Source organism: Macadamia integrifolia, unplaced genomic scaffold (genome assembly GCF_013358625.1).
Source record: "Macadamia integrifolia cultivar HAES 741 unplaced genomic scaffold, SCU_Mint_v3 scaffold_30A, whole genome shotgun sequence".
Lineage (NCBI taxonomy): Eukaryota > Viridiplantae > Streptophyta > Magnoliopsida > Proteales > Proteaceae > Macadamia > Macadamia integrifolia.
The window spans coordinates 48,931-72,511 of NW_024870663.1; the positions used below are offsets into that span (position 1 = coordinate 48,931).

Below are 23,581 nucleotides of genomic sequence, written 5' to 3' on the forward strand. Positions count from 1 at the left end.
ACAGAGAGAGAGAGAGAGAGAGAGAGAGAGAGAGAGAGAGAGAGAGAGTTAATAATAAAAGAATTTAGACTTCGTATAGTTGTCAATAAATGAATTTAAGCTTAGTTTAGCTGTTAATAAATGAATAGAAAAAGGAAAAAAATTAATTTAAGGAGAGATATGAAGACATAAGCCTATTTTTCATCAATGGCGCAATGATTGATTTATATGTTTATCTCTTCAAATTATTATTATTTTTTTAATACCATTCATTTCTTGAGAATCAAACTAAGTCTTATGAAAAAGGCTTGGCACATTAGTAGTTCCCTTGTCAGACCAGCTTTGGCTTCTCCTGTTTCCTGATACAACTACACCTGGCAGAGTACTGGTGAACACCTCAATAGCTGATGTGGCTAACGAACACCTCACTTAAGCAATACCACGATGGACACAAAGATTAAAGAAATGACCTGCAGGCATGGATTTAGTTCTTGGTATTGGTACCGGTATCGGAGAGGATCAGTGCATATCGATAATTTTTTCCCCTTGATTTTCAGAAAATATACGTTTTTTTTTACTATTGTACCCTTGAAAAGATATAAATGACCAATCTGAATTGATTAGGGATCAAGGATCGATCTCAGCTGATATCAATACAATACGGCTTATACGATACCAATATTTGAAACATTGCCAGCAGGCCTCAATAATTATGTATGATCGAACATGGTTGTAATTAATCAAATAAGAATTATTAAGGGTTTGATTAGGATAAGGGCCGAAAAGCAGTGGCCAATGCTATATATATATAATTTGGAATTTGGAATGCTTGAATGGCAAAAAAATGAATTAACTCTCTCCTTCTTCTCTAATTTTAAGAGTTTGCTACCCTTGGAGCTAGCGTCCCACCTTCATTTCCTTTTCTGTTACTCTGTAGAGTAACATTCTCAGTCTGACCAAACCAACCATTTGACACCTTTACTTCCCATATATTTTTTTTTCAATTTTGATTTTAACAGAATTCATAGGCTTCATACGTGTTGGATGGGCAAAAATGTCAGGTTGAAATGACCAGAACTTATCTATTTGATGCATCATCAATCGATGAAAAGAATAGACAAGTACAAAAACTTTCCTCAATTTCATATTTCTCTTAGCCTTTGGAAATATAGAAATTTAGTTTTTTTCCTTTTGTTGTTAGATTTAAACAAATACACCCAATACGTGTAAAGGTACATTGTATATATATAATGTAGATGGTTTGAAATTTTATAAGACATTAACAGCACAAACAATGAATTCTTCTATTCTTTTGAATCTCTGTATAATCAGTATTTGGAGTTTCTCTATATACTCAGTATTTTGAATAACTTTCAAGATCGTATGTAATTACATTTAGAGATGCATCTTATGTAATTACAAAATTGCTTTATCTTGAAAGTATAAACACATTTAGAGACGCATCTTATGTAATTACATAATTCTTTTATCTTAGAAATATAAATGCATGGTCAACTCGGTTTGTATGCATTAGGGCATTTAAGGACTTCTATTTTGGTAAAGGGGCATTTAAGGACTTCAAGGACATTAACGTCTGATACAACTCAATTCCCCTGTCATCCATCTTTAATATTATATATTTTTACATCAAGTAATATAAGAACATCTCAACTAATTATGAACAAATTAATCTTATATTCATTATCATTACGTTATTTTCTTACAATCTTAAGGTTGACTTTTTCTTATATACGTGAAACTTTTTGTATGTGTTGATTGTGATCTAAGCACGCAAATACATCAATTGACTTGGTGGATGAAAGGGAGAAGATGGAGTGAAATGTGAACAATGATGTCATGACCTATGGAATGCTTATTTTTTCTTTTATTTATTTTCCATGGCTTTTTTTTCACAATTTTTTTGGGTAATTCAAGAAGTTTCTTGGAGGACTTTTCTTAGCCACACATTCAAAAGAGTCACCATGTTTAAACTCGTTGACCGTTACTCCCACATTTGTGTTCACTTTTTTGCAATCATGGTTAGTGATTGTAGAAGGGTTAATTTATTTTTGTGGGTGGAGTTTATTGAACCATACATTTCACCGGTCCAACCATCTTCCCTAAAAACATGGAAACAACAAATAATAAATGCATGGTTCCTATTTAACGCATAATCGTCCGATAAACCGTGCGCAAAAACCTTTCCTAATTTATTTTTATCATTGAAACATAAAAATTTAGTATTTCCTTTGATTGTCAGATTTATTTAACAACAGAATCAGATTAAAAATCACTATTTAAAATTTTACTATCTCCTAATTTTTCACTCCCCAATCTTTATGTAAATCTCACATTTTTAAATTCTTTCGTGTTTGTTACTCACTCTCAGGATTTTAAAACACGGGATCAACCTTGGAATCGGTCAGAGTTGATACTAATCTGATATTGATCCAACAAAATGTACAATGAGTCAAGATGCATCAAGAACCACTTAGATCTGAACTAAAGAATGATGTTGAATCAAGAGAGGGATCTTATGAGGAATCAGAGAACTTACGGTGGGATGAATGCATTATTCGAGCCTCAGATGCGTGTAAAAAAGTGGTATAGTTAGGGTAATTCACAAGAAATTGGATAGAAAGAGAAGACGAAAGAAGAAGAAAGAAGAAAAAAAAAAAATTAATGGTGAAAACAAAACTTGGTTACTAATGCCCTTTTACACCCACTACAAGTGGGTGTTCTGGTATTTATAAATCTCAGTCAATTCCCCTTTACCTAACCAACTACACTCAATAGTACATCACCCCATTAACAAACTTTATTCCTTTTAAGCCCCTTCTAGATGACTGAGAACAAAGTCATTTGTCCACGTAGGCTTCCCCCTAACTTCTGTGGAAAATAATCCTCTGTTTTTCTCATCCCTGTTTTTCCTTGTTTTGCTACCTGCAGAACGTGACACATGGACAACTTTAAGACCAACGCACCGGATGTAATAAGCCTCACCCAATCTTGACCGTTGGTCTCCTTATTGTCCACGTGTTGCGCTCTGCAGGTAGCAAAACAAAGAAAAGCATGGATGGGAAAAACAGAGGATTTTGATCCTAACTCTGCTGGCCCTTCCCTTATGCACATGCTTTCCCATTATGCCACTCTGTTCTGCATCATCATATCCAACCAATTCTTCCATCTGTTGCCTTACTGTCTCTTCTTCAAATTGGACTGTGGCTGGTATATCATCATGCACCTCTTCAAAAACACACCTTGTCCTCAAGGTTGAGACTTGGAAATAGCTCCTTCATGTCTGAGAAGGCTTCCCAAGAAGCATCTTCAACTGGCAGACGATCCCATTAGACTAACACCTGAGGAACTATGACTCCCTGTTTATAAATGGTTATGCTGTTTAAGATGGCCAAAGGAGAGATGAGAGGTTGTTCGGACAAGACAAAGCAGGTAATGGTCACAAAGGTGCAGGGGGCACATGGCTGTGGCAAACTTTGACCAAGGAAATGTGAAAAACGGGGTGAATTTTGCTTGTCTCTAGCTTATAAGCAACTGAGCTAATTTTATGGACGATTTGGTAAGGTCCATATCATCGTTTGTTGAGTTTGTGACGAAGTCTTGCAGCCAGGGATTGCTGCCTATATGGGTGTAACTTGACAAGGACCCAACCTCCCACAAGAAGTTCAACCATCTCTTATATGTTGATTCGCTTGAACTTGCATTCGTAATTGAGCTTTGTAAATGTTCTCCTTAAGCTGAGCCAGAAGTGCAGTTCGCGATCCTAATTCTTTATCAACGACTTCAAAATTACAACTGTCATCAATATAAATAGCTACAATGGACGAATCTCTGCCATACAGGGCCTTGAAGGGAGTCATGCCAATAGCAGAGTGAAAAGATGTGTTATACCATTTATGGTTCAACCCAAGGTAGAAGAGTAGTCCATTTCTTGGGATTGTCTTGGGTAAAAGATTTGAGATATTGTTTTAGTGTTCTATTTAGGACTTCAGTTTTCCCATCGGTTTGAGGATGGTAGGCTGAACTCATTTTCAAAGTAGTCCTACTCAGCTTTAATATGTGTTGCCAAAATTTACTGGTGAATACTGGATCTCTATAAAAATAAATTATGATGTCAATTGGTTGGTTCAGTTTATTTTCAACCAAGCTTAATTGGTTTTGATCTATTACTGGGCCAATCCTAAACTGATTTTGGATTCAGTTTCATGATCGGTTTGGAATCAAGCTACTATTAGGTTCGGTCCAGTCTAGTATCGATTTTAGATCTATACATAAGAAATCAAGAGGAAAATTCTGGTTTTTTTGGGCTTTCGTTTCTTATCAGATTACTATTGGTCTGATTGGTTTTGATTTCTACCAGTTCTATAAATGCCCAATCTAAAACCAAATCAATAAGGGTTCAATTTGGTTTAGTTCAGGTTTAATTGGCCAGTTTTAGTTGGTCCGACCATTCCAGACCAAACTTTGACTCCCTTTGTTAAATAAAAATCGAACAGACAATGAACGATTTATCGGTTTCAATTTAAACGGTTTTTTTTTTTGGGTAATTTAACCGTTTGAGTAAACAGTTTTGGTTTGCAATTGTATGAAAAACTAAGGCTATGTTTGGTAGCTAAGAGAAGAAAAGAAAAGAAAAAAGAATCCAGAAAAGAAAAGAAAAAAGAAGAAATTGTGAGAAAATAAAAAAAAGTATGTATGTTTGGTTACCAAGAGAAGAAAAGAAAAAAAAAATTCAAAAAAATTTGAATTTTAAGATGGAGATAGACACATAGGAAATTATGGTATAATCATTCATTTTTTGTCTTATTATGTTTTTATATTTTCTCATGTTTTTTATAAGAAAATTTTTGAGAAACAAAAGAAAATTTCATAATTCCCAAAAGAAAATTTGAATTTGAAAAGAGAATCTTTTTTTGGATGAAGAAACACTATGTACAAAGAAAAATTCTTAACCAAGTGTATTTTTTTATTTTTTATTTTTTATTTTTTTCTCTTGGCCACCATACACAGTCTAAAGGAGAGAGAGAGAGAGAGAGAGAGAGAACGTGCGGATACTGTAAATTGGGAGAGAAAAGGTCAGTTTTAAATCTAGAAATTTCAATTTATACCAAAAAGAAAGTAGTTCAGAATGGAATATGGGTAATGCTGATCTCATTTGATAAATTTACACAGCAAAACTTTCATCCTTGCTGTTGATTCTAATGTTCATGGATGAATATCTCTTGTGGATGTTTTTTAGACTTTAGATTGTAGGGTTCATCAGACTTACTGGGTTGGAGTAATTCAGATGATTTTGGAGAGTTTATTGAAACATTTCCTCTTTTTTTTTTTCTCTGATGAATTCTTCTGGTAGAAGTGACATATTTGTTTGTCTGTGTGAATATCATGTCAGTTGAACTAAAGGATTCGTTTCTGTATTTTTTGGGTTGCGTAGATATTTTTATACCTTCTAGAAAATCTATTTTGTCTGGAAAATGTGGTGATAATGGTGATGGAGCATTATTTTAATGGAATTATTGAGAAAATCTATCGAAAATATCCCATTACTTTTCATTAGAAATTGGGTTTTTCTTGAGAGTTTTTGATGTATTGGTTGCTAATGTTGGGGGTGGTACTTGTCTGATATCTTATTTGTTTTCTTATTTTTTTCTCTACATTGACTCTACTGGATTGAAGAGAGAAAGGATTAAGAGGACTTATACTAATCTACAATTGCCCGCTCTTTGTTGGTTGAGTGTGGAAAATGGATGAATTTTTCGATGGCCTCGGTTGTAGATTGAGGTCATCAGGAATGGTAGCAGATTCAATGATGATGGGGTTTGTGAATTCTGCCATGGAGGAAGCATTCGATAAAGTGTGTTCTAAGGAAGGCAGCATAGAGTGCTTGAATGGGAAGTGGAGGTTCTATGAATTGGCAATAATGCAACTGGAATGGTGTTTAAAGTTTATACAGGAAGAGACAGACAGCTACATTGTTGAGGACAAACTTGAACGTGAAAGGCTGGTGTCAGAGTTAACAGAAACCAGAGATCGGATTCAGAAGCGGCTGGAGGAAACAGAGGTTGCTATCTCAGAGAAGGACCGAGAGTTGAACGAGAGATCGGAAAATGAATTGAAGCTTAGACAAGCTCTGGAAATGAAAGATAGGGAACTCAAATCATTGCATTCCAACCGCAAGCCTGAAAGAACTAAAAGTGAAGGAGCACATGAATTTATTCGCAGCAGTTGGGTCGATTGGGATGAGGGTGTAGATGGTGAGTTTAGTGAATTGAGAAACACTGTTGATAAGCAGTTCTGGAATATTAAACAGACACTTAAGGATGAACAGATAACTTTAACAAGGGGCATGAGAAAAATTAAGCACCAACATTCCTGTGCTTTCGATTCTGAACCTGATGAAGAGTTGATGGGGGAGAAAATAAATTGGAAGAGTGGTAGAAAGATAGTTGAGTTCTGTGAGAATAATAAAGGTTGTGAAATTGAACCGCTGAATTTTTCTTCACGGCCAGAACTGAACACAGGATTTGAAAAGATGGGTTCAGATATAGACATCCTAAAAGAGACACTTGATCTTGCTTTTGGGATGATGGACAATGCCATTTCCTTGTCCGAGATGGGGCCAGTGGAACAGCAATGGAGGTGTAACATTGAGAAAGACACATCTACAATTGTGTGTAGGGGTTTCCTAAGAGACATCCAAAAGAGTTTTGAATCAAAAGTAAGCGAGGAAAGAAAGAAAGTTGCTCTAGGATTGCTGGGTGCTAGCTGGTCAAACTTGATGGATGAGATGACAAAACTGCGTCAGGAACTTGATCTGTTGGTTAGTCAAAAAGTGAGTCCGATCAAAGACCGTGACTCAACCACTGTTCCATCTCAATCAGATGCAGGATACAAGGTTACATTTCAACCTACAAATCCTTCAAGAGAGCACACTTTTTCTGAAGGTGATTGTGGGTTTTCTGTGGACAGATATGACATGGCCAATGGAGCATCTGTCAAGGTTGCTAAACTAGACCATATGGAAGAGCCACTTAAAGAGGATCAAGAAGGATCCAGTGGTAACTTCGTTGCAAAGCTGGTAAGAAATCATGAGTCTATCATAAGGCAAAAAAGCGAAGAGCTGAATTGGCTGAAGGAAGAAATTCTAAGAGAAAAGGGATCTTCAAGCTCAAGAAAGGATAAGGATTCTGATAGTCTGAAGAAAAGGGTCCTTGAGGTTATTGTGAGACTAGAAAATACTATCAAAGCGAGTAACGAGCTGAATGCAAAGTGTGATGACTACAAATGTATTAGTGAGGAATACATATCACCTTCGAAGAGTTTATTAATATATGGCTTAGCAAGCAATAAAACAGCAGCCATTTATGATATTGAAAAGGTTCCTGAGAAAGTGAACGGAGAACCACTTTGTCATTCAGTTGATTCAGACATGAGAGAGGTAATAAGGCAACTAAAACAAGAAAGAGAAGATTTAAGTTTCCAAACCATGATAGCTGAAGAGATTTATGTTATTTTCTTAAGGAATTTAGTGAAGGATCACCTTGAGTTATATAATAATTTTGACACAGAAAGTTTAATAAAGGAGGATGTCTGTAAAGTTTTCTTCAGGAAAATGGTGGAAGAATGGAACAAGGATGTCAGAAGCTATAAGTTTGAAGGCCAAATTCAGGAAGAGATATATCAAATTGTTTACAGTGAGGTAGTCAGGGATTTTGGCTGCAGACACTGCTTAACCTCAAGAAAATGTCAGGAAGCAAGGCACGAATGCATAGTTCTGGAAGATTTCTCATCTACCAACAATTTGATTGAACAATTAGAGGATCTGGTAAGGGAGGATGTGTTAATGATTTACTTGCAGGAAATTGTGAAAGAATGGAACAAGGCCATTGAAAGATATGACATTGAGGATCACATCGAAAAAGAATGGGAGGAGGCAAGAACTGAAGTCTGCTTTCCAGAAGACTCCTTATCTGCCGACAATTTGGTTCAAAATGTGGATGGTATAATAATGGATGGTGTTTTAGCAGTTTACTTACAGGAAATGGTTAAAGAGTGGAACAAAGCCATAACAACTTATCACATGGAAAGCTGCATCAGAGAAGGGCTATGTCAAACAGTGTCGAGTGAGGCGATGAAAGATATTAGTAGCACTCCTAGTGAAAGAAAATTTCGGGAAGATTCACATCCAACCAATGATATGCTTCGAAACATAGAAACCCTAATAAGCGAAGATGTGTTGACACTTTTCCTACAGGAAACGATTAGAGAATGGAACAATGTGATTGAACCTAGTGATAGCCACACCAGAGGAGAGATGCATCACATCGAACCTAGTGAGCTTGTCAAGGATTCTGCCATCTCTGCTTGTTTCAAAGTAAATGAATGTCAAAATGCTCTAAAAAATAACTTCTTTGCAGAAGATTCATCTTCTAGTAACATGTTTTTTCACTGTTTAGAATTCCACGTTAGGGAGGATATATTATCTGTTTTATTCAGGACAATGGTAATTGAATGGAATATGGAGATGGAAAGTTATATCATTGAGAATCTCATTAAGGATGAGATAAATGGGATTGTCATCAATGGAGCAGTCATGGATGTTAAGATTTACTCGACAGAATGTCCAGACACCAGGAATGTGGACAATTATATTGAAGAATTACCATTCATCCAAGAGTTTCAAAGTTCAGAAGAGAAGGAAAATGAGAACTTGATACACAAATTGGGTTCTCCATCCAGATGTTTTGATGTGCAGGACAAAATTATTGTAAGTGTGATCTCTGAATTGTTGAAACAAAATGTGCGTCTCGACATTGTCTCTTTGGAACACAAAGAGTTGGATGAAAGGAACATTCAGTCTGAAGGGATGTTGTTTGAAAATGATAATGCTCTAGCTTCAGCAAGTGATAATCTAAAGAAGGCTTTGCAAAATGTAATTATAAGTGAGGCTCAGTTGAGGGAGTTGGGAACCACATTAGGCATTGCCGTTGAAAATTCAAAACAGGTAGACAACCAAACAACTCCAATAAAGGAAATTACACAAGAGGGAGAGAACTCCTCTTGCTTACCAAAAAGGAATGAAGAGTTGCAAGTGATTTTCACGAAATTTTTGAAAGAGTGTGGGGATATCGAACATATGATGCATGAAAAAGTTGAACGAAATAATTTGAGGTATTATTTCTTACAAAGTTCTTCCTAATACCTCAGTTATATTTGAATTTTTCCATTGTGTATTTTCACTTAGCCTTTTTTTCTGGCATCATAATAATTCTCTCCATAAGAGGATATGTATTGGTTTACGTATGGTGGTTGGCTAGCCATCATATGAATGGTGTAATGGTTCCATAAGTGTGGATTTGCCAATCCACAGTGATTGAACTGTTCAATTCTAAATAATTGACCTCTTTTTCAAATCCTTACTCAATTACCATGTACTTGTAAGTTATTGGATAAAGTGGCCAGCTACTGATTTCATTTCCTCCTTTTTCACCAATTTTAGAACCACATCACAAGCTCAATGTAACAATGCAACACTTTTTCAATATATCTGGATAGATTTTGTTAAGCCATTGCTTTTATTTGTAGATCGGGTCTCCATCTTCTTACCCTCCCCCCCCAGTTCCACAAACAACTCATTTGATTTCATATGATTAAAGTGGTTAAACATTTTAACTATCAAAAAAAAAAAAAAAAAAAAAACTGTTAAACATATCTGAGTGCATATAACATTCACCACTGGACTTGCCTTGAGTGTTAAATATTAAAAAATTCAATGATTTCTTGAAAACAATAAGATCTCTTTTCCTTCTTTTTTTCTTTTAACTAAAAATTTAGTATGACTTCAATCTCAAGATGACTTCATTTTGAAGCATCGCAAATGCTGTGCTTTCCTCCTTTTCTAATTGAAAATCAGAATGACTTGAGTCTTGAAATGACTTCATCTTCAAGCATCATGAACTGCTGTGGGAATTAACAATTTGAATTTTTGTCGAAGTGGCAACTGAGTGCATATTATTTTACTGATCTTATTTCTGAGTTGCACTTGTTTTGTCATCTTTCTAACAGTAGTTACTTCATGGATTCTATAAGATAAAAAATATTGCCATGAATGGGACAGCTTCTTATCTGATGATCTCAATTTAAATCCAGGACAAAACTTGTTTTATTGCTTTATGGAAAATGATGCAAAGTGCTCTTTCTTCGATGCAAAAAAACTGTAAATCATTGGTTTTTGTGCAAGAGAAGCTTATGAGTTTTCCATGAAATGATTCTTATAGAGTTATAAGAACATATACCCTCTTCAAGTATCACTTACAGGCTGCAACTACCCCCAGAAGTACTTCTCAACTGTACAATGATCTCAGAGAAAAGATAATCCCAAGAATTTTCTGCTCAAAGAATTCATGAGAATATCAACATTTTTAGCATATCACCAGATTCATTTGCTTATCAATACTATCCACCATGGCAACAATTCGTTATCGTTCCCTTAGTCATATTTTCTCTTCTAAGCACTGTCAAATATTGGAAGTTTTAGATGCTACTATTCCTTATAATGTTAAGGGGCACACTTGGTCTAACAGTAAGGTATGAATGTTGCGACCTGGTGGTCAAGCGTTCAAAACAGCCTCTTGACATTCTCGGGGTAAGGCTGCGTAGTTCTCAGCCCCCCAGACCTCGCACATGCGATCGTATAAGCATAAACATTTTTCTAAAATTCTTTGAAGGTAGCAGTTATTTTGCATTTCCTCTTTGAACAAATTGACATTTGGAGTCCTAGCCATGAAGAAATGTACGTTCTGTGGACTTTTGTTTTATGCATCACTTGGTCTGATATCAGTCAAGATTTAGGTGTCGTTGCAAGATTATACATGCAATATCTGAGCTCAACCATAAAGTATTAATAGTTAAACCCACCCCCCCCCCCCCCCCCCCAAAAAAAAAAAAAGGTTTCCCAAGTTGTATGAGCGTCTTATGTTGTTATTTTGAAGGCCGCATGTAAGTGTTTATATTTTATGTCGTTTTGTTGGTTTTGACTGCATATTGTTATTTATTTTATTTTATTTTTCAATTGACAACCAAACTAAAAGAATTTTAAAATATCATGATTCTTATGTTAAACCATTTTCAGATTGGAGGAAGTGCAATATCAATTGGATATACTTGTTGAGCATGTGACCTCCCTACGGAAAAAGGAGTTGCTTTATACCAAAGCTTTTATGAGGAGATGCTTTGACCTTCAAAAGGCTGAAGCTGAGGTGATTGAACTGAAATTATTTCTTACATATTGTAATATAATGTGTTTTTACCAGATAGTAAGCCTCTAAGCTGTTGCATTTGTGGTCTTAAATTTGGTAAAGGATCCTACAGAGAGCACTTAATGCCCTGTTTGAAGTAAATCATGGACTAATTCACTACTCTACAGTACCTGTTAATTTTCTCACTCCATTTAGGATTTCATTTCCCTGTCTGAAAATTATATTGTTATTCCTAATTCTGTTTGGCTTTTAAACTTCTCATCACTGAAAGTCTGGGTATGTGTGCATGTTAAAATACAGGTTGATCTTCTTGGTGACAAAGTAGATGCACTTCTGGGCCTTCTGGAGAAGATATACATGACACTAAATCACTATTCACCTGTTTTGCAGCATTGTCTTGGGGTGAGATTTATTCGAGTTCTTGGGAACATTCGTTATCTAATTGTGTGGGCTTATCTACTTATCTTCTGTTGTATGTTTACTTGTTTATATTTAGTACTAACTTTTTCAGACTGTTAGAACCATCTTACAATTATCAATAATATAGAAACTTGATAGATGAGAGCAACTCATTTCAGGAAGTTCTCTGCACTGAAGAGCACTCTTTACAAGGGCAAGAGGCTGTAGTATTAGGATATGCAATTGAAACTCTGGAGGAAGTAGGTGAGACTTCAAGTGTATGTCCTAGGTAGGAAGTTAAGTACCATCTTAGTAATCAACAGTAGAAAATTGAGTGAAACAAAGTTGCTGCAGGTTGAATAAAGAAAGAAAGGGTGTACCCAATGCACGAGGCTCCTGCCAATGCGGGGTCTGGAGAGGGTCATATTGTACGCAACCTTACCTCCGCTTCATGGAGAGCTTGTTTCCGGACCTAAACTCGCAACCACTAGGTCACAATGAAGAAACCTTACCACTGCACCGAGGTCCGCCCTCTAATATCTTACAATACTAATATGTTAAATAAAATTTGAGTAAAAAACATTACCACATTGTCAAATCCCTATACCTCCTATCAGCATGCAACAACAAAACTTGTGCTGCTTCAATGTCATATAGGCATATAGCCAATATATTATAAGCTTTTTTGAAACAGGAACCCAGGAAAATAATATTTTCAAAGAAGCAAAGCATCAAAAGAGCAGATAGTATAAAGGATAATAAGAACTATTTGAGGTCAGAATTCAGTATGACAAGATGCTGATAAAGAGAAGTTTGTAACTCAGCCAGCACGTTTGCAAACCCTTAAGAGTCGGGAAGGGTGAAAAATTTAACAGAAATCTGACTTTTAAACTTGAATAAAATAGATAAAAAGACAAAGAATAACAGGTCAGGAATTCACCTACATGTGGTTTTAGAATCCACCAAATCCCATGAAGAGAATCCACTCTTCCACTAAGGAATCTACTTTAGCCTTCACGAGGAATACACCAAGCACACTACAGCCTTTTTGTAAACCGGGGGTAAGGCTGCGTACATTATGACCTCCCCAGACCCTGCATTCACTGGGTACACCCTTCTAAGTGAAATAGAAAACAACTACAACCCCAACTAATCCCATTTTCTTACCTCCTATCCATATTTTAGGCCCATTAAACTTTTGATACGAAATAACCCTGAATAAAAAAATATGTAAACTAATCCTGAACAAAGAAATCCTGCTAGAGACTATTACAAACAGGATCGCAGAACAATGGAACACACTAGAAAGTTGAGTGAAGCAAAGGTGGTGCAGGGTGAAAATTGTAACTGAAATTTAACTTGTGAAATTGAATAAAGAGATAGAAAGATAAATGGATAATAGGGAGGAATCCCTGCAGTAGTTTTGGAGTTCGCTAAAACCCATGAAAAGAATCCACTCTTCCACTAAGGAATCCCCCTTAGCCTTCACTTAGAACTCACCAAGCACATTATTGAGTCTACAGCAACAACTGTTGAACAAAAAATAGCAACAATTCAGAAAAGCTGAACTGATATTATTTCAAATTGTTCTGAGAGGCCTATGACTTTTACATCTATTTGTAATGTGAGCTAACCCAAGTAGGATAGCATTAGAATCGATTACAAATAACTTTATCCAAAAGAAAATAATAAAAAAAGCAACCTGTTTGACCATAAGAAGAGAGAACAGAGAGATAAGCTAGATTGCATAATCAGGAAAAAAAGCAACCTGTTTGACCATAAGAAGAGAGAACAGAGAGATAAGCTAGATTGCATAATCAGGTCTATTCTAGCTAAAGAAAATATAAAATAGAAAGCAAATACAGCAACCCTAACTAATCCCGTATTCTTACTGACCCATATTTAGGTCTAAGTAGCCAAATACGTGAAAATCCATTGAACCAAAGCTCCAACATATATGTAACCCAACCCAAGGCTTATTTCAACTAAAATAAACCCTTCACTACTATAACGAGAATCATGACATAAAGAAGATTCCTCTACCAATTTATTCTTTTCCATTTACTATCAGAATTTTAAACTAAAGCAGCTTCAGTCATCATCTTGCAGTTTGCCCCATATCTGTACAGTAAATTCATGAAATGCCATCTCTTCCCCTTTCATAACATGTACACAGAGGCCAACATACACATATATGTAAATATTACTTGTCAAGAGTTTTGCTTTCTTCCACCAGAGGATATGTTTTTTAGTGGCAACAGTCGCTTCTTTGCAGGTTATGGACATCTTAGACTTGATTAGAAAAGAACTGGGTGGTGTTGCTGTTTGTAGTCTCCGTAAATAATTAAAGACATCCATGACAAGAGTGGTACTCTCTCTCTGTTCCAGCCTCCTCTCTTTCCAAAAAAAAAAAAATCATTAAACAGCTTAAGAATGCAACTTAAGAAAGGGCCCTTCAAAGCTGATCATGGCAGAGGTAGATGATACTGTGCAGATGGTGTAAGTCAATGAATATCTCTTATCACTGTCCCTTCTTTCCAGATTCGTCTCATTCTTTATTTTCATTTCTTTGGAAAAGGTTTCTCTAATTAGAATGATTGGTTGGTTGTGTATGCAAATAAAACAGTTGAACTTCATTCTGCCAAACAACTTCCATACACCAATGAAAAATTAATGGGTGTCCCAAGAATGTGATGCCTTTACATGTAAACATAAATTCTTATCTTTGTCCCAACATTATTCACGATTGTTGAAACGGATTAAAGTGAGGATGCAGAATAAAGTCTTGGATGTACATATCTAGGTAGACTTTTCTTGCATAATAAATGGGTTCAATCTATCAAATTCACAGGGTGAAACTTACAGTCATGGCTTAAGCATTACTTTGTAAATTTTTTTGGTCCTTTTGGCTATTGGGTCAGCCTTCAGATTGTCAAAACATGTATGCTTCAAAGAATTCATATGGTCAGTTATTGATGTATTATATTTTGAGAATTTGAAATGGAAAGAATGGTGGAGAGCCAGAGAATTATACTAATAATAGTTGAAACTTAAGGTAGAAGCAAGAATAGTCCACCATTGTTAAATCTGAACTTGTGGAATTGTGTTTAAGGATATAATTGAGTCCACTGACATCAAATGATATGGCTGTTAGATGACCAGCACATTGTCTTGGACTTGGAGAATCAGATTACATGGCAAATTATTCTGGTCTCTCATGCGAATTGTCTGTTGGAAAATTAGGGTTTTTGAATCCCCTATCTCTAGACATATGTTGCACTCACATATCACCACCTTCAAACTTGATTTATTATTTTTACTTGAAACCAAGTGTCAGGATGTGAATTTGAAATGTTTCCCAAGACTTATCTGTTCCTTAACTACTGTTGGTTTTATTCCTAGTTATAGTTATATATGGTTGGAGGTTTATGGTGTTTGTTATCCTCTGCTATTAGTGTGTTTCTTATGCATTGTGGATCACAATTTATTGTTGTTGGATGATCAGAGGATTGGTAGATCTTGGTGTATTGTGGGTATCTATGCTCCCCCAACCCCCTCCAAGAGATGTCTATTTTGGGATGAATGATTAAAGTTCCTCCCTACCAATCTATTTGATTGTATCGAAAGACTCAATGAATTGGGATTTCCCTAACAAACGAAGTCATTTTGGGGCAAGGGGATCATTTATCATAAAGAGGATGAGTTCTCAAGAGAATGATTCAGAGTTATTACAGACTAGGACCATGCAATGCCAAACACGAGATATGTTCCAAAGAACGAGGATTTTTTCGTATAAGCCAATTCATTTGGGACCCAACATTCTATTCTGATAGATATAGCTATAGAGATAATCACTCTATATGCTGTGATGTTGGTAGACATTGGCATGTAAGTCATGTTATAATGCTGAATAAAATGTCTCCAATTATCTATTTTTATTTATTTTATAGATAATTTGTGTGCTTGGTACTAGATGATTAAATAAATCAAGATTTTACCATTAGAGAGACTCAGATTTTCCATTTATATATTGGTGACTTTAACCAAATTCTCTTTATGATGAAAAATTTGGGGGATGACCCCCATACCTCCAAGGCCCTGCTCCCATGGCTTTTAGGTCATTTTATTTTTGGGACAAATGACCCTTATGTCTTTAAATAATGGTTTTGTTCTTGTTGATCTACATTTTTTTTTTTTTTTTCACATAGTCCAATAAACAGAAACCACCGCATACAGCTAGGGAAGTAGTCTTGGATCGGGCAATGGCTGCGCCTGATTGGTTCTCTATTTCTTTGGATCTAAATGGGATGCATTGGAGCCTACGATTCTGGTTCAAAAAATTAATTGTATTATGATTCTGCTTAGCAAATGAAATAGCTAGGGATGCTTCAAAGAAACAATTACTTGTTCAAGAATATTGTTCATTGAAATCTCACCTCCTGAGTGTTTAAGAGACTTTAGCTGCAATAGGGAAATATCCTACAAGCTAAAAAATGTTAGATATGCTACCGATATACCGTAAATTAATACCTACTATGTCTCTCTTTCTTCCCCCTTTGAAAATGATCTCCTACCCTCTTGCATGAGAATGATGGAAAGGTCCAAATGTGAGCTATCACTCCCCCACCCTTCTCCCCCTTATTGTATGTGATCGCGATAGACATGAATAAAAATCTATTTAACATGACTTTAAAAAAAACTTGGATCCTTTATTAAAATTGGAAGAGAAATAAGTATGCCACCAATATACAATAAGCTAACGAACAACACCAATGAGGTCATGCTAAGGTATCATTGAGGAAAGATATGACGATCATTTCAAAAAGGAATGAGAGATATAAACACAATGGGTGCTAACATACGATATACCAACGATATATCCAACCTTTTTTCATTAGATAAATAATGGATGATGTAATCATTACTCATGATTTTTTTTTTTTTTTTGGTATAGAATAAAAGCAAGAGGGATTGGATCATTGGATAGCAATTAAACTTCATATCTTTAAAACTTATGACTATCTAAAAAGGGGTTAATTACGTGGAATAAATTCTCATCAATCAACTAAGTAAGACCAAGAGGCAAGAGCTAACCGTACACTGAAGTCACAAACACCACAAAGAGAGCAAGGCCCAGTTATATATATATACATGACACCACAAGAAAACCTACAAACTAGCAAGGAGAGTATACCACAGTATCCACTTGTTCAAAACCATAAAATTAGACTAAGTTGTTAAAACTCAAAGTGAGAAGATTTGGCTCAAACCCAGGTACCCCTTAGAAGGGGACTAACAGATACTTCAGTAGTACTGTCTCCAAATGTGTTGAGCAAATCTGAACAAGCTGGTTCTGGTTCCCCTTCTGGCATGAGTTCTAACCCCAACTCATCTTCAATGTCATCAGAAGCTGATATGAGTAAGAATTCACAGGCTTCATAATTCAGAAAGTCCGGCGGGTCGGCCGGACAGTACCTTAAGTGCCCAAACTGACCTTGAAGATGTGCTGGGAAGACAGCCTTGCTGGGTTCTTTATCTGAATGATGAAAGAGCCTTCACGTTCTACATTAAGGGACTCTTGGGGTTCATTTTCAGAACCTTCAGGTGGGAATTCAAGCTTGTAGATCAAATGGGTATGCACCTTCTTCCCTGAATTGTGCCTTATAATTCTATATATTCCTTCACCCAATGCTCTTGCAGGAGGTTTATGCCGGTGACCTCTTGTTTTAGTGTCATATTCCTCTACAATGGAGAGGTCACTTAAATTAGGGTAAAATAGAAATTTAAAATAATTTAAAAATAATTTTATGGGGAAGGTTACCTCCTTTAAGAGCGTTCTTCACATCTTCAATCCTCGTTGTCACCATCTCCACAAATCCCCAGTAAGGTCTGCCCTTCTTGGCCGGATCCGGAAGGCTTTTTCTACCCATCACTATCAACCTCAGCAAGGGTTCCTTCTCTATGTTCACTTTCTTCAAAATTGCCAAATAAAATATAACTTCACAACAAAAATTTAGGGGTGTCCAAAATTTAGCCCGAACCGACGTAATTGATCGAATCGAACCAAAATCAATATAAGCTTATTGGATAAATTTACCAAATCAAACCGCATCAAAATGATAAGACATTGAACCGAATTTTAAAACCCGATAAGAAATCAATGGCAACCGGAATTCATATTAAAAAAATATTCTTTTTCATACTATTGAACCAAACGGAAGACCCATTAAAAATAAATAAATAAACAAACACCCTTATTGGTCCATATTTTGGTTTCACTAATACACCAAAAGTCGAACCAAAACCGATCCAAACCAACCGATTGCCACTCGAAGGAAAAGTAACAGTTAGTAATTGATCGAATCGAACCAAAATCAATATAAGCTTAGTGGATAAATTTACCAAATCAAGCCGCATCAAAATGATAAGACATTGAACCGAATTTTAAAACCCGATAAGAAATCAATGGCAACCCGAATTCATATTAAAAAAATATTCTTTTTCATACTATTGAACCAAACGGAAGACCCATTAAAAATAAATAAATAAACAAACACCCTTATTGGTCCATATTTTGGTTTCACTAATACACCAGAAGTCGAACCAAAACCGATCCAAACCAACCGATTGCCACTCGAAGGAAAAGTAACAGTTAGTACCTGGCTGCCATGGCTGCCTTCGTTGCTCTTCTGACTAGAACCACTGGCGCCCTCACCAGCTTTTTTCTTGGATCCTTCCTTACCAGAATCAGGAGACTGCTTCTCCTCCACCGCCCTGTTGCCGGATTCCGGCGGAAGAACTATGTACAACCGTTGTACATCGTCGGGGCCGTGAGCTTCTTCTTTTTCCACCTTTGGCCTGTAAAAGAAGAATATTTCCCCTCTTTCCTACGGTTCCGAATCAAATCCCCATATTAACCTTCCAAAACTCAAATGATTCACCATTTGCAAACGAAAAATTAGATAATTGAGGCAGGGACAAAAAGGGAAAGAAGAAAGAAAAGAACCCATTAAAATTTTACAGTGGATGAGAGAGAGAGAGAGGGGGACCAGAATGTCGACTTCTGGTTCGGCTCTGGTCTCCAGTTCTTGGCCTTGACCCATATCTGCGGCGACTAACTCTTAAACCTGCTGTGTTCGTAGTCAGAGAAGAAGAAAGTTTGAATTTTGTCTCATAGGCCCGTAACTTACCGATCCTTTAAAAATTGGCGAAAGTTGAGACATGGAGGACACGTGGCAAACTATGAAGAGACTAGTAAGACACGTTGTTTGTCTAATATAACACGTGTTACTGTGGGCCTAGCTTATTGATAAAGACAGATAAGAAATCCTAGCTGTCCCCCTTATACGTTTCGAGTTGCCACGCCGAGTGGGGAAGTAATAGCCACGAGGGTTCATCAAGGCTATGGATTCGGGTCGGGCTGGATTGTTGTGTGCTTACTGGATATGAATAAATTGTATTGTACTCGAGTTGTCTTATGCCTGGAATGGTCCTTTGTTGAACGGACAGCCTTGGGCTTTTCTACTAGGTGGCAGGTGGGTATAGTTGGTGATAGACATGTTTAAATTCATTAAGTTATAAATTGTTTGTGAATGGTTTTATCTGGAAAAGCATTTCTCCTATACGGAAATAAGATAAAGAGACCCCTTGCCTTTTTTTTTTTTTTTTTTTTCTAATGGAAAAAGAGACCCCTTGTCACCTTCCTTTATATCCTCTACACTCAAGCTCTTAGTTGTGTGCTTTATAAGGCGGAATTCTAATGATCTGATTTCGCGTATCCAAGTCCATAATCAATCAGATTCAATGTCTCATCTTTTATTTGCGGATGATTATCTTATTTTTTCATAGATAAATATTCAAGAATTTCATGAACTCAAGTATTATCTTCTTATTTTTGGTATAGCTAGTGGGCAATCTATTAATTTGGAAAAATCATGTATCAACTTTAGTCTCAACACGCCCCCTCGAATCAAGAGATGGTTCTCTCAGATGCAAGAATTCAGATACAATGATGGGCCACAAAAATATCTTGGTCTTCCAATGGAAATTGGAGCTTCTAAATTACAGGCTTTTAGGGACATTGGAGATAACACCAGCAAAAGGCTTCAAGGCTGGAAACAATTATTACTGTCTCAGGTTGGAAAAGGTATTGGTCAAATCTGTGGCACTCTATATGAACAACCATACAACATCTCACTTTAAACTTCTGATTGCTTGTCATAATCAAGTTCAAAGAGCTACTTCTGATTTCTTTTGGGAAAAGAAAGAAGAAAAATGCAAAATCAAATAAATTTCTTGGGATCAGCGATGCTAATCCAAAGATTATGGAGGTTTAGGATTCTGAGACCCCCATCTCCACAATCAGGCTTTGTTATCGTGGCGTCTTTGGCATTTTCCTGATACACACTAGAGCAAATTCATGAAAAAAGAAATTTACTTCCCCTCCGCTCCATTCCTTCAAGCTCCCTTGGGATCATCTCTATCATGGGCGTGGTGGAGCATTCTTGCTAGCTTATTGGTTCTCATTGCTGGTTTCATCTGGATTGTTAGAAATGGAGAAAGCATTAGAAATTTAGGAGGATAAATGGCTCCCTGGCTCACTTGATTTCAAAGTGCAGCATCCTCACCTAAATGAATGTGACATACAATGGGTGTCTTAGGCCCTCTTTGGTATCATTTTTATTTTTTCTTTTTATCTATTTACCAAAAATCATTAATGAAAACTATTTTTTATCAAAACATAAAAATGTTTTGATAACTAATTGACAAAAATGATTTTTTGTGAGAAAATGTTGGGTGTCTCTATGTGCAAAATAGTTTTTTAAAGAAATGAGTGTAGAGATTCCCTTTACCCATCTTTCTTATAACTCTCTTTCTCCACTTTGGATTGAAGAAGAGGGGGCACTTTGGATTTCTAATTACAAAGCAAATGACTACTTTACCCTTCCATATTGAGCCTTTAAGCACATGCTCATTAAAGTTCAGTGCAAAAATAACTGAAAATCATTTTTGGCCAAAACACATAAATGACTCTTGATCTCTTTTTGATTTTTGTGTTTTACCACTTTTTTTTTTTTAAATAGAAACAAGCTCCATAAATGATACCAAATGCAGCCAAAACCATTTTTGTGAACAAAAATAAAAAAAGAAAAATGATACCAAAGAGAGTCTTAGCTCACTGATGCTAAAAATTGAAGAAATGGTTGACAACCTTTTTCAGCCCCAATGATAATTAACTTATTCTTCAAATCCAGCTTCCTCTATTTCTTAGAGATGATTATGAAACATCGGGAGTGATGCGGAAAAAATTGACTGGATGATCTTTCCTGCAGTTTTTGGTGCTCCAATAGACCTACACAGAAGAGAGGACAGGGGAGAGCCGGGCTGACCCGACAGGAGACTCTCCGATGCCTAAGTCAGATCTTTCCACAACAGATGCTCAAGAGAGCTTTTTCAGTAAAAGAAGTGATCGATCCCCCTTGAGGGAGGCTTACCTTGATATTTATAAGTTGCTGATGGAGGGAGGATGGGAGATGTTTGTGGAGAGCCCTGTTAGGCGTAGAGTCCTCGAGGGTAATGGCTCTTTAATGCTGGGAATATTCCAGATCCTAGGGTATACCAGGGGAATATTCCCCTCTTATCTCGAAAATACCAATCACATGAGGGGTAGATGTCTTTGGCGACGTGTAGTGGATGGAATCCTACCCTTGTGAATAGGGATTACGTTCCTTGAATGTACGAGTGGACGAGAGTACGTTTCTAGGAACCTTATTGTTGACGTCAGGCCAAGGTGACAGCACGACTAGATGAGATGCCGAGGTGACAACTTGGGCTGATGGAGGGCCAAAGTGATAGCTCGGGCTGATGGAGGGCCGAGGTGGCAGCACGGCCTGATGGAGGGCCAAGGTGGCAACACGGCCTGATGGAGTGCCAAGGAGGCAGCTCGAGTTGATGAGATGCCGAGGTGACAGCTCGAGCTGATGGATGCCGAGGTGACAGCTTAGGCTGATGGAGGGCTGAGGTAGTAACACGGCCTGATGGAGGGCCGAGGTGGCAACACTGCTAGATAAGGTATCAGTGCAGCATTGGTCAGGATGCTCTTTGCCTATGCCGTGGTTTGGGAGAAATGCCCTCATCACCAACCCCCCGCTCTAGCGGTTTGGCTCAGACAGCTAGAGCATTAAATTCCATTAACTTTTTTGATCATGCGTCATTCGCTCAGTGCAAAATGCACTAGTCCCACCATCTGTCTCGGAGCCATTATTTCACCTCGGGCAAGCGAAGAGATCGCTCCTGTTCGCTGTTGATCTCAGCCAGATCCAGTCATTCATTCTCCATCGCCTTCTCCTATAAATAGGGTACATTTTTTCCAGAAGTCTTATCATTCGTTCATGCGATCAAGTAAGCTCAGCTCGGTCCTATCCTCAGTGCGTACATCCTCAAAATCTCAGAGCAACCTAGTGCGGACATCCAGCTCATTCTTTACAAGCTCATCTTTTCCAAGCTCGTCCCATCATAAGTAAGTAAGATTACGTAATGGTTGTGACCCATCGATCCTCTACTCAGCCCTCTGCGTACCCTAGCATTCGTCCCGGTGATCCTGATATGGCATCTGTGTATGACCTGGATTCGCCCAACCAGACCCCCTTGATGACCGTGAGGCCTGGGGAAAACCACTCTGAGTGCTCGATTCTTAATCCCTCATCCTCTAGTGGCGATACTTCCAGTAGTCAGAGCTCCGACGACAGTTCCGATTCTAATGGTAGCTCGGGCTCAGACAACAGCTCGGGCTCTAAGTCTGTGGAGGTGGTCTCTCTTGAGACCATCTCGACCAGGGGTGGAGCTAGCTCAGTTGCCCCAACTCAGCCCCCTAGTGCCGCAGCAGCAGGCACTTCGGATGCGGGCCCCTCGGGTGCCGAAGTCCCTAAGGCTGGCTTGGCAGAGTCCGAGGGGGAAGGCTCTGCTTCCTCCTCTTGGGAGAAGAAAACTACGGTCAATAGCCCAAGTATCTTGACACCCAAGGTACTCGACCTAATCCGAAGTCGATACGGCATCCCCGATTACGTAGTGATGCGTGTCCCAGATAAGAATGAACGAGTGGATGCCTCTGGGGACAAGGTGGCCCTTTATGATGTTGCCTTCCAGAGCTTCCTGAGGATTCTAGTGCCCGAGCTGGTTAGCTCGGTTCTGGATCACTGGTGTCTCACTCCTAGCCAGCTAACTCCAAACTCATGGCGAACTATTCTTAGCTTTGAGATGTTTGTCTCGAAGCTGGGTCGGACGCGATGCTGGACCTATTCAGGAAGATGATCTTAGTGAAGATGCACACCTCAGGGTGGTACTACTTCACCAAGAGGGAGAGGGATGGTCCTTACAGCGATCTGAAGATGTTCCTCAATATGCCTTCCTCGGAAAAGAAATGGAAGGAGAGGTACTTCTATGCGGCGATGGAGGGGAACCCCTTCAAGATCAGCTGGGTCAAGCCCACCCTCTCTGTGCTGAATCGAGCACCCAAGCTCTCCCCAGCTGACCTCCAAACATATCAGATGTGTTTTGGTGGGGAGGCTATGGATGTGCGTATGCTGCAGGATGAAGACTTCCTCCGAGAGTGGGAGCTGAGTGAAGTCCTTGGTGAGGGTCCGATCGAGTTCGATTCATGGTGGTTCAGCTCGGTTTTTTACAGTTTTAGCTTGTTTCCTTTATTGATCCAGCTCAGCTCTTTCTTGTCTTGTAGTGGTTAACGTGAAGGTAGACAACAAGGCCCTGGCCGCAATGGCAGTGGAGGCGAGGAAGAAAGAGGCGGCTGAGCAGGCTACCAAGAAGGTCGGCGAGAAGGTCGCCCCTCCCCTGGTGCGGGTAACAAGTCCTTATCACTTATTATTGGGGGCAAGCCAGGGAAGGAGATGCCCCCCTAATCCAATATTCAG

General features: G+C 37.8%; 2 protein-coding genes across 4 annotated transcripts; one reads left to right on the forward strand and one right to left on the reverse strand.

The window, feature by feature from the left end:
• The first annotated feature begins 5,041 nt into the window (after positions 1 to 5,041).
• On the forward strand, positions 5,042 to 16,545 carry LOC122071600. 3 transcript variants are annotated; one of them, XM_042635987.1, is made up of 5 exons: positions 5,042 to 5,072; positions 5,674 to 9,168; positions 11,129 to 11,255; positions 11,556 to 11,657; positions 13,930 to 16,545. In XM_042635987.1, exons 2-5 carry the CDS (start codon positions 5,741 to 5,743, stop codon positions 13,996 to 13,998), a joined length of 3,726 nt encoding a protein of 1,241 aa, XP_042491921.1. In that variant the 5' UTR covers positions 5,042 to 5,072; positions 5,674 to 5,740; the 3' UTR covers positions 13,999 to 16,545. The 3 variants fall into 3 exon arrangements, 2 of the variants coding, with proteins under 2 accessions (XP_042491921.1, XP_042491920.1); XR_006138219.1 differs by lacking the exon at positions 5,042 to 5,072 and having other exon boundaries at positions 5,100 to 9,168; positions 13,930 to 14,153; positions 15,160 to 16,545; XM_042635986.1 differs by lacking the exon at positions 5,042 to 5,072 and having other exon boundaries at positions 5,100 to 9,168.
• Positions 16,546 to 16,674: 129 nt separating this feature from the next.
• Positions 16,675 to 18,831, reverse strand: LOC122071602. Its single transcript, XM_042635989.1, is given in 5 exon segments — positions 16,675 to 17,178; positions 17,181 to 17,396; positions 17,476 to 17,626; positions 18,314 to 18,541; positions 18,704 to 18,831. Coding segments are annotated over 5 exon segments (909 nt in total). The 5' UTR covers positions 18,758 to 18,831; the 3' UTR covers positions 16,675 to 16,918.
• Between the last annotated feature and the right edge of the window lie 4,750 nt (positions 18,832 to 23,581).

Bases quoted from the DNA above. Each gene is read 5' to 3' on its own strand.
- LOC122071600 (XM_042635987.1), top strand. From the start codon at position 5,741: ATGGATGAATTTTTCGATGGCCTCGGTTGTAGATTGAGGTCATCAGGA. The intron at 11,256-11,555 runs GTGATTGAACTG...GTTAAAATACAG, and splicing joins TTCAAAAGGCTGAAGCTGAG to GTTGATCTTCTTGGTGACAA. The intron at 11,658-13,929 runs GTGAGATTTATT...GCTTCTTTGCAG, and splicing joins TTTTGCAGCATTGTCTTGGG to GTTATGGACATCTTAGACTT.